Source organism: Pinus tabuliformis, chromosome 2_1 (assembly GCF_031772625.1).
Source record: "Pinus tabuliformis cultivar Carrire ecotype Pingquan chromosome 2_1, CPIR1, whole genome shotgun sequence".
NCBI classification, from domain to species: Eukaryota; Viridiplantae; Streptophyta; class Pinopsida; order Pinales; family Pinaceae; genus Pinus; species Pinus tabuliformis.
The window spans coordinates 398815808-398826480 of NC_142299.1; the positions used below are offsets into that span (position 1 = coordinate 398815808).

The 10673-nt window shown below is 37.1% G+C and overlaps 1 protein-coding gene across 1 annotated transcript; it reads left to right on the forward strand.

Moving 5' to 3' along the window:
• The first annotated feature begins 5875 nt into the window (after positions 1-5875).
• LOC149200535 (uncharacterized) lies at positions 5876-6421 on the forward strand. The gene has a single exon (XM_089400968.1). It carries the CDS (start codon positions 5876-5878, stop codon positions 6419-6421), a length of 546 nt encoding a protein of 181 aa, XP_089257094.1.
• Positions 6422-10673: the final 4252 nt, after the last annotated feature.

Consider the following 10673-nt stretch of genomic DNA (forward strand, 5'->3'; position numbering starts at 1 on the left):
TAATACTAAAAAAACTTGATTATGGTTTGATAATATAATTAGAGACAATACTACCAAGTTTACATACACAATAAAAAATAAATAAAAATAAATAAATAAATAAATAAATAATATATATATATATATATATATATATATATATATAAATTTCGAAATATAAAGTAATGTAATTATATATATATGATGGTGATTGAAAGAATGAATATAAGATTGTGATTAACCCTTCAAAATAATTATTGTTATATTTTGGTCAATTTTTAATGTTAGATATATGGTATGTATCGAATGTTTAAAGGTATATATTGAATGTTTTAAATGTTTATATTAAATGATTTTTTTTTTTATTTTTTTTTATATTTGATTATTTATGTATTTAATTTATTTTTTTAAATAATGATTTTATTAAAAAATATGTTTTTAGTTTGACGTAGTTTAATTAGTGATTGTCTAATTATAAAGTAATATGTAAATCATAAGCTAAAATTTGAATCTCTTGAATTAGATCATATATTTTAAAATTAAACTTTACATAAAACCATATATATATATATTTTTAAAATCATCAATAATAGTGTTCTCTGTCACATAGACCTTTAATATAGTTAGACCTTCATATTACAAAGTGTCTTAACAATACACCTTATTACCATTTATTTTATACTTGGTAAACATATATATATATAAACATAAATATAACTAACTTACAAAACTTAAGTACTCATATATCATTATATAAATATAAATTTTAAAAATTAAAATATTTTTAATTTAAGTAATTTTTTAATAAACCTAAAAAAAATTATAACGCAAGTTAAATAATAAAATAAAATAATTCAAATATTTCAAAAATATTAATAACAATTATTTAAAATTTTAATAAAAAGTGAGACACTTAGGAGTGTAAAATTTTAATAAAAAGTGAGACACTTAGGAGTGAATATGACAAATAAATTGATAAAAGATTTCATATTATATTATTGAATGAAAATATAAAAATATTATAAATAAGTGAGTTATTTGAAATGTGTTTATTACCTTCTCTATAATTTTTATTGTAATTTTCAAATATATAAATATTTTATAATAATTTCAAATTAATAAATATTTTTAAATTTACAAATTAGATATATGTTTTAAATTAAATTTTATAAATAAATATATAATTTTTTATTAATTTATTTTAAAAATAATAATGAGAATGTAAAAGATAAAATTAAAAAATAATGAGCTTTTAAGATAACTCAATTAGTGATTGTCTTGAAAGTGAAGTCTTATGTATTAAGAAGTTTGAAATTTAAATTTCTAAATTTATGGGTGACCACCCGATATTAAATTAATATCACTAAAAAGACTTAATCTTTTAATATAAGAACCCAATTAAAGCATTAAACACTAAATTATAATATCACAAGTGAGAAAAACATAATACATATTTATTATGACTAGATAAATATATGTTAAAATATATCGACATAAAAGCAATCCTCAAGAAATTGTCTATTGAGTACTATATCATTGCTAAAATGTGAACTCTTTGTTTTACATTATGTAACTTGACACTAAATTATAATATCAAAAGTGAGAAAAATATAATACATATTTATTATGACTAGATAAATATGTGTTAAAATATATAAAAGCAATTCTCAAGAAATTGTCTATTGAGTATTATGTCATTGCTAAAATGTGAATTCTTTGTTTTACATTATGTAACTTGGAGATTTAGTTTCTATTTGCCTTGTGCATATTGATTGATATTCTTCATCATTAAATGTATTTCTTAATTAGTTGGATCTAAGATATTTAGTCTAACTAAAATAGTTTCTAGATTAACGTTTGGTTGAGAGACTTGTTCAACTAAATCATTGTATGGTTAAAGTATAATTTCTATCTTCAACTAATAATTGATGTATTTATAAATGTGATTAATCTAATGTAAATATGAGTTTTCGTTTGTAATATGTTTTATTACTTGTTATGAGAGTGGGGTTAACTCCTTAAAGAGAGGCCAAAAAAATGTGAAATTTATTTTTTTGTGTGATTAGATTAGAGTCGATAGGTTAGTGTTTTGTGTGGTAATGGACAAGTATGTTTTTCCATTGTTTAAGAATGCGTGATAAGAGGAGCACTAAAAATTGTTTTCTCACTGCGCCATATTTTTCCCTTAATGCTTTCGCTTCTGTAATGCTCCTGTGGCCTATCATTGGTCTGAGAACAATCGTGAGGCCAGATTATAAGGACATTAGCAGACCTGTAGGTGTTGGACACCAAATCGGGCTATCTTTCTATCCATTTCTATCATTCTTTTTTACCTTTTTGTACTTATTTACCTATGTTGCTATGCTAAACTTACAAGGTAAATACCCCTAACTTGTCTAATTGAAATATTTTAATTAATGAAGTAAAGTCATGGAGTTTTATCTATTCGCAGCACTAAAACATGTGTTTGCCTGCAGCTTGGAGAACAGGAACCCTTGCTTTAGGATCTCACAATGGATCTGGTAATGACCAGCCATAAGGGGGTCGCACAGCTGGAGTCACGATTCCCTGAAACTATTCTTGGGCTTTTTGCTGATCTCAGTTATCTGGTGTTGGTGTTGTTCCAACTAATGTATATTTCTGATTATGTGGTTACCATGTTTTAGGGAGATATGCTATTCTCTCGTGCTGTTTATAAAAGGAAGATTGTTCTTGTAAATGGGGATCACCCCATCGATATTGTAATCACCTATTACAGATTAAGAAAATATCACCTGTTTTTTTGTTCTAATCTTCTCTATGACTAACACAACCCTGATCAGAGAGCTGGGCCTGCTCTTTTGATCAGGTGTTGCGTCTTTGTGTTTGTGTTATTTATTAGTTTATGCTTGTTGTCATAGTTCTTTACTTCTTGTAACTATTTCTGGAGTTCTGTGGTTAATTTAATCTTACAGACAGGTTTTGAATCTTAACCGCGAACCCTTGGTTAGAACGGATTGCGCTTTTGCCCTTGCATATACCTTGCACATTGCCGTGAAAGGATACGCACCCAGATTGATAAAATTAGTGTCGGATTAGGGTGAATGACTCGTTCATACCTAGACACCAACATTTTGGCGCCGTTGCCGGGGAGGCTAACAAGGTGCAAAACAATGATCTAGACCAACCAGAGGGTCAATCTCTCATCCTAGGGAGAGAACGAGCTTTCTCACTCTGCTTTAGGTCCTGAGCGTAGGTTTTTTTCATGCTTGTTTACTTGTGCTTTTCTGTTTTATTTTGGGCCACTCTCTCGTCCTTGGGAGGGAGAAGTCTTTTGACGCCCTGCTCCAGGCCCTGAGTTAGATTTATTTCTTTTAAAACCCTTCGTGTGATTTTCAGGAAACCCTAGCTTTTACCCTGGGGAGGGAGGAGTCTTTTGACGCCCTGCTTTAGATCTGGAAGTATTAGGTCTTCTCGAGGTTTGTGTTTGTTTCTGGTTCTTGTCTTGGGGAGGGAGGAGTCCTTTGACACCCTGCTCCAAGCCTGAAACCCTAGATTTTAATTTTTTTTTAGCTACCTTTCTTTTTGTAAGTTATTTCATCTTGGGGAAGGAATGGTCCTTTGACACCTTACTCCAAGATTGAAGCATTGTAGGTTCATACGAAGACCTTCCATCATACCAACTTTTGTATGAACAAAGAACCAAATAAGAGGGGCAGAGGGAGAGCCCCAAAGAGGGGAGGACCAGATCTGGGAAGAAAGACCTATATCCAGCAGATCATAGCAAAGGCTGAATCAGAAGCATCCTCTCACGCAGCTGTGAGACCAGGGGCAAGGAGAGTGAAGTTCGAGGGACAGTCAGTAGAGCAACCAGTGTTGTCTACAACATTCTTTGGTGATTCAACACAATAGGTCCCTCTAGCAGTGGAAGAAACATCCAGTAGTAGACCTGACCAGGAGAATCTTACGCTGGTGATAGCAGAGGAAGAGGTTGCAAGCAGAACATCGACAAGGTCAGACTGCTCCAGTAAGGGAAAGGAGGTTGTAGCCGAGGGCTCAAGCCATCAGGACATAGGAGAAGGAAACGAGGAGGTACTCGCATCACCAAGGGATCGGGGAAGTGTTGCTAAAGCAACTTGAATCCAAGTGGTAAGGAGTCCTTGGCCATCTTCCACAGAGCTTGTTGAAATTCCCAGCAGTTATTGGAAGATATTTATGGCTCCCACAACTTCCACCATCGATTTTCTGATTGGGGATCTGGGAGCTGGCACGCCCACAAAGCCTATTCCATTAGCAACCTTACCAAACTTTCATGGGTTTGTTTCAGAAGACCCCAAAACATTTCTATTTGAGTTCGATATAGTGTGTCGGGGGTATGACTACACAATGGATTCCCAGAAGTTAAATATTTTCTTAAAAGGAACGGCTCTGCGATGGTTCATGGGCCTTGGAGGAAAATCCATTTCCACATGGGATGATATGCAGACAACTTTTCTGGAGAAATACCAGGATTATTGTAAATCCCAGAACATCAAGGAGGAACTTTTCAAGTTCACACAAAAAGAAGACAAGAGCTTGGAAGATTGTGTGGAAAGGTTCAATTACACCTTACAAAGGTCAGGTCATTCTGACCTGGATAAGGAAATTTTAAAGATTATCCTCCTTCGATCCTTTTGAGAGGACTCGATGGAACTGTTGAACATTGTGGGAAAGGGATACATCTCTAAGGAGACGTTCGAAGCTATTTGTGAATTATGTATTCAGTGCTCGAGGGGGATCGCAAGAAATAGGCTAGGGATTCGCTCAGTAAAGGGGTTTGGCGGGGGTGTTACAAAAGCAGAAATCAGAAACCTTCTAGACAACTTAAGGACAAATATCCTCAGCACTCTATTGGCACAGATGGACACTCTGCAAGTAAAAAAAGCAGCTGGAACTGGACAGGACAATGGCGATATTTTTCCTGAAGTGCAGCAAGAAGCACCCGGAAAGGGAATGTCCACTAAATTCCATAGAGGAATGTGCAAACTGTGAGTTCAACCATGCCACAAGCTCATTCCCCTCCTTGCTAAGCCTGAAAGCAGTATTTCAAGGGACGGGGGAGGACACAGAGCAACTATACCTAATGGGATCTAGGAAGCCATGGCAACGTCAACCGCCGATGGGGAATCAAGGTAAGTACCCATATCCATCTCAGTATTTCAATAATTCTAACATGAATCCTCAGACCACGCCTTATCCCCCCATGTGGCTGCAATACTAGTTCCCACCTTGGTAGCAGTGGAACCCTCAAGCCAGTACGAGCTCTCCATGGGCTCCAACTTGGTGAGTATCCTCTCCTAGGTAGTTTCCCCAGTAGATGCCACAACAGCAACTACAATTGCCCTCTAACGTGCCTCCTGGTAATCAGCCTGGCCGTCCTCAACTTCCAATGCAACCTAACCCTAACCCTAACAATAAGGGAGCCCATCAAGTTGATGTTCTCAACCTGCCTTCATATAATATCTCCACTACAGAGTTGTATGAAATGAATATGCAATCAGGGTGGACAGTTAATGTCCAACCTCCTCCAGTTATCATTGAACAACTTGATAGTGAAGGTAAGGAGGCAGAACCAATTAGTAAAGAGCCAAAACAAACTGATAGAAACCAAGTGCCTCCTGCAAAACAACATCAACCTGAACCACCTTACCTAGAGAGACTAATTATGAGCAAACCAAGCCCTCAAGCTGAATTTGATTTATTAGGAGAATTGCATAACTTATTTGTTAAAATTCCCTTGTTACAAGCTATGAAGGATGTGCCAATATATGCAAAGACTCTTAGGGAATATTGTTCAAAGAAGCCTGCAAAGAAAACTAAAGACCCACTCACTATACATGTTATGGGAAAATTATCGGACTTCATGATGGGAAAATCAATGCCGGTGAAATATGGAGATTTAAGGAACCCGATTTTGATAGCACAGATTAATTGGGTAGAGATTCCAAATGCACTGGTAAACCTGGGTGTTGCCATCAATGTCATCACCACTGAAACCATGCATGCACTAGGTCTTCGTAATTTGAAGCATACACCTACAGCATTGGAATTGATAGACAGATCTACAGTCAAACCTATAGGGAAGTTGGAAGACGTAACAATTTCAGTGGATTCATGGCACTACCCCATGGATTTCCTGGTATTACATACAGAATCTTTAGTGGGCGGTCATCCTTTGATTTTGGGTAGACCATGGCTGGCTACTGTAGACGCTTACATTGGGTGCCGTTCAGGAAATACGGTTATTTCTAATGGGCATAATACTAAGAATTTAGTGCTATATCCACCTATAGAACCAAATCCATCCATAAAACCAGTAGGTGGCAAGAAAGTTGTATCTAGGGTAGAGGCCAAAACAGAAAATGAGGAAGTGAGACCAGTCCTCACTATTGGACAGGCCCTTCTGTTGAAAATGGAATCATAAGATGATGTAATCACTTCCTTCATGGATGATCCTTGCGTTGTTTCAGAGCCAAACCAACAAATCCTAGAATCTATCCTAAGCTGTGAGACTCAAGAAACTATGGAAACAACAGAAGGATTAGAGGAACCACCTATTGATGCACCCCATGAAAGTGTTCAGGTGGAATTAGAACCCGGGAAAACCCTAAATATTAATCCAAACTTCTCAGAACCCCAGAAGAAGAAACTTGTAGACATTCTATGGAAACATAAAGAAGCCTTCGCCTGGGATTATGCAGATATGAAGGGGATCCCTGCCAACATATGTACCCATCGCATATACATCAAGGAATATTGTCATCCTGTAAGACAACCTCAGAGAAGAATGAACCTTGTGTTGAAAAATGTTGTGAAAGAAGAGCTTCAGAAATTACTGGATGTAGGTTTTATCTACCCTATCTCAGATAGCCAATAGGTCTCACCGTTAGTAATGGTCCCCAAGAAGAATGGTAAATGGCAGATCTACATGGATTATTGAGAGTTAAATAAGGCGACACAGAAAGATCATTTTCCCTTGCCATTTATTGATCAAGTTTTAGACACGTTGGCTGGAAATAAGTTTTTCTTTTTTCTGGATGGGTTTAGTGGATATAACTAGATCCAGATTGCTCCTAAGGACTAGGACAAGACCACTTTCACATGCCTCTGGGGAACATTTGCATACCGGGTCCTTCCTTTTGCTCTGTGTAATGCTCCTGCAACATTCCAGAGGGCAATTCTGGAATCTTCCCTGACTTGATAGATGACAGTGTTGAAATGTATATGGATGACTTTACTCCATATGGGGACTCATTTTTAGAAGGGCTGAAAAATTTAGAGAAAGTTCCTGAAAGGTGTATACAAGTGTGTGTCTCTCTTAGTACAGTAAAATGCCATATGATGATGGAGGAGGGAATCAGTATGGGACATTTTCTCTTAGCTGAAGGAATCAGGATGGACCCAGTAAAGATAAAGGTAATTCTGCACTTCCCAACACCTAAGATGCCCACACAGGTACGCAGTTTCATTGGTTGTGCTGGTTATTATAGGTGTTTCATAGAAAATTTTGTGAAAGTAGCACACCCACTGTTTCAATTACTAAAAAAAGATTCAGAATTTGTGTGGTCAGGTGACTGTAACGCAGCCTTTACAAAAATTAAAGAATTGGTCTATAGTGCTTCGATCCTTAGAGGACCAGACTTGGCATTACCTTTCCACATTCATATGGATGCCTCTCAAACAATAATTAGTACAGTATTGGGACAGCGAGAGGATAAAGTACCTTACGAAATCTACTATGTTAGTAAGAATTTGGCTCCTGCTGAATTAAACTACATGGTGACTAAGAAAGAGTTCCTTGCTGTCATTTACGCCATCAACAAATTCCGACACTAAATTACCGGGTATCCTACTTTTGTGCATACTGATCATGCAGCCATCAGGCATTTAATGAACAAAACTGTTACCCCTGGTCGCATTACAAGATGGTTGTTGCCACTACAAGGAATTTGATATTACTATAGTAGATAAACTAAGGAAGGAAAATGTGGTTGTAGATTTCTTATCTTGGATAGAACATGATGGTAAGAATACACCAATTGAAGATAACTTCCCAAATGAGCATCTTTTTGCAGTTTCGGCTAACACTCCGTGGTATGCAAATATTGCTAATTATCTTGCTACAGGAAAGGTGTCTCGACATCTATCATATAAGGAGCAAAGGAAGATCATTCACCAGAGTACCCAATATTCATGGATGGCAGGATATCTCTTCCATACAAGGGTTGACCAACAAATTTGGTGTTGTGTGGCATAAGATGATATTTTTGAGATATTAAAAGCTGCACATGATGGACCCTATGGAGGACATTTTGCAGATAAAAGAACAGGTCATAAGGTGCTACAAATGGGGTATTACTGGCCCTCCATATTTCGTGATGCTTGATATTATGTTCGAAGGTGTGATAGTTGTCAACGGATGGGACAACCTGGGAAAGCAGATGAAATGCCTCTTCAGCCCCGGATAGTCCTTGAACCATTTGAGAAATGGGCCATCGATTTTGTTGGGTTCTTCAACCTACCTTCTCATCAAAAAGCTTACACCCTGGTCTGTACTAATTATGTAACTAAATGGATGGAAGCCAGAGTGGTCACGAGAGTAACATAGCAAGTAGTGGTAGACTTTCTTTTTGAAGAAATTTTTGCCCGATACGGTACTCCAAGAGAAATTGTATCGGATGGAGGATCATAGTTCACATCTCATATGATAGGAAAGTTGATGCAGAAATATGGGGTCAAACATAGAGTGACAACCCCCTATCACCCTAGGTGAATGGATAAGTAGAAAGCACAAACAAGGTATTGGAACATATCTTAACAAAGACAGTAGCAAGCTAGGCACAGAAACTTCTAGAAGCTTTATGGGCATACAAAACAACATGGTGGAATACAAACAGGTTTTCTCCATTTGAATTAGTCTATGGAAAATCCCCCTTGTTTCCGGTGGAATTTGAGATCAGTACACTCAGAACAGCTCTAGAAGTAGGCCTAGATCTATCAGAAGCATAGAAACACCAACTGGAATAGCTGAACGAGTTGGATGAGATTCGAGCAGTAGCAGTCCAGAGGACTACTGCTATTCAATAACAGAGAATGAAATGGCACGATAAATTTATCAAAACTAAGGTGTTTCATGTGGGGGATTAGGCATTACTATATGACTCCCGATTTAAGGATTTCAAAGGCAAGCTTCACACTCACTAGATGGGACCATATCAAGTGGACACAGTGTCCGACAATGGAACGGTTAGATTAATTACAATAGATGAGAATCAAACCTCGTTATTATTAAACGGACACTGTCTCAAACTATACCACTGTCCAACCTCTAAATATGCCTTTGTCAAACACCTTTATGCTTTATCTGATTTAATGGTCATTGGAAAAGAGGGTACTCTCGCTCTGCTCTAAATAATAATAATAATAATAATAATATTGTTGCTACTTACTTGTTTGTATTTTGCAGGAATAATAAAGAAATATGGCAAGAAGAAATGTAACACTCGGTGTTGTTACTCCACCAGTGCTGCCATTAAGATGTTGTTGTTATTCCACTGGTGTGTGTCACTAAGTGCTGTTACTCCACTAAGTGTTGTTACTCCATAACTGTCGTTACTCCGTAACTGCCGTTACTCTGGAACTGTTGTTACTCCGTAGCTGCTGTTACTCCACTAAGTGTTATTACTCCACTAAGTGTCGTTACTCTGTAACTACTGTTACTCTGTAGCTGTTGTTATTCTAAAACTGCAGTTACTCCGCCGGTGTTCTTACTCTGCAACTGTTGTTATTCTGCTAGTGCTGTTACTCCACAACTATTGTTACTCCGCCGGTGCCGTTACTTCGCAATTTCTGTTACTCCACTGGTGTTGTTACTCTGCAACTGTTGTTACTACGTAACTGCCGTTACTCCGTAACTTCCATTACTCCGTAACTATCGTTACTCGCTGTTGCCATTACTTGTTGTTGTTGTTACCCCTGGTGCTGTTACTCGCTATTGCTGCTATTCATTGTTGTTGTTACTCCCTGTGCTGTTACTCGTTGTTGCTGCTACTCCGTCAGACATTTTTGTTGCTACTTTGTCAGACATTTTGCTACTACTCCACCATAAGGTAGGTCCACAGGTACGTCTCTATTGATTTTATGGATTTAATTAAATATTCCAAAAAGGACATTAAAACGTGCTGAGGATGGCTGTCATTAAACTGGGGGGGTACCGTCATAATAAATGACGGCGTACCTCGAAAAAGGATTCATGACACATGATCCCCACCTAACAGAATCTAATGATTTCGGTACTCCATAATCATACCTTTGATGTGTTGGAATGCGTATTCGTACACGCAGAGTCATATCAATCACCCTCCCAACACGTTGCATTAAAATCCTGAAATATCTAATAGTACCACCATAATCTGTCATCATTTTCAAATGTACCAGTACTGTTTCATCCGTTGTCCCCAAAAGTAGCCATGATGTTATTTCAGTTACCAACGGTTTGGAGCCCTGTCACTCTCCCCTGCCAGCCAACTGCAGTTGGCACGATGATTTCGCCTCTATAGCAATCGGTGGCTGATCTGTGCGACATGAACCTAAGGATACAATGAGAGTTCAGAGCAATCAGGAGGTGTGGCAGGTTTTTGAGAATGTAGGCTGGGATGTTTATTTCGACAGGTTGA

Bases quoted from the DNA above. Each gene is read 5' to 3' on its own strand.
- LOC149200535 (XM_089400968.1), top strand. From the start codon at position 5,876: ATGCCGGTGAAATATGGAGATTTAAGGAACCCGATTTTGATAGCACAG.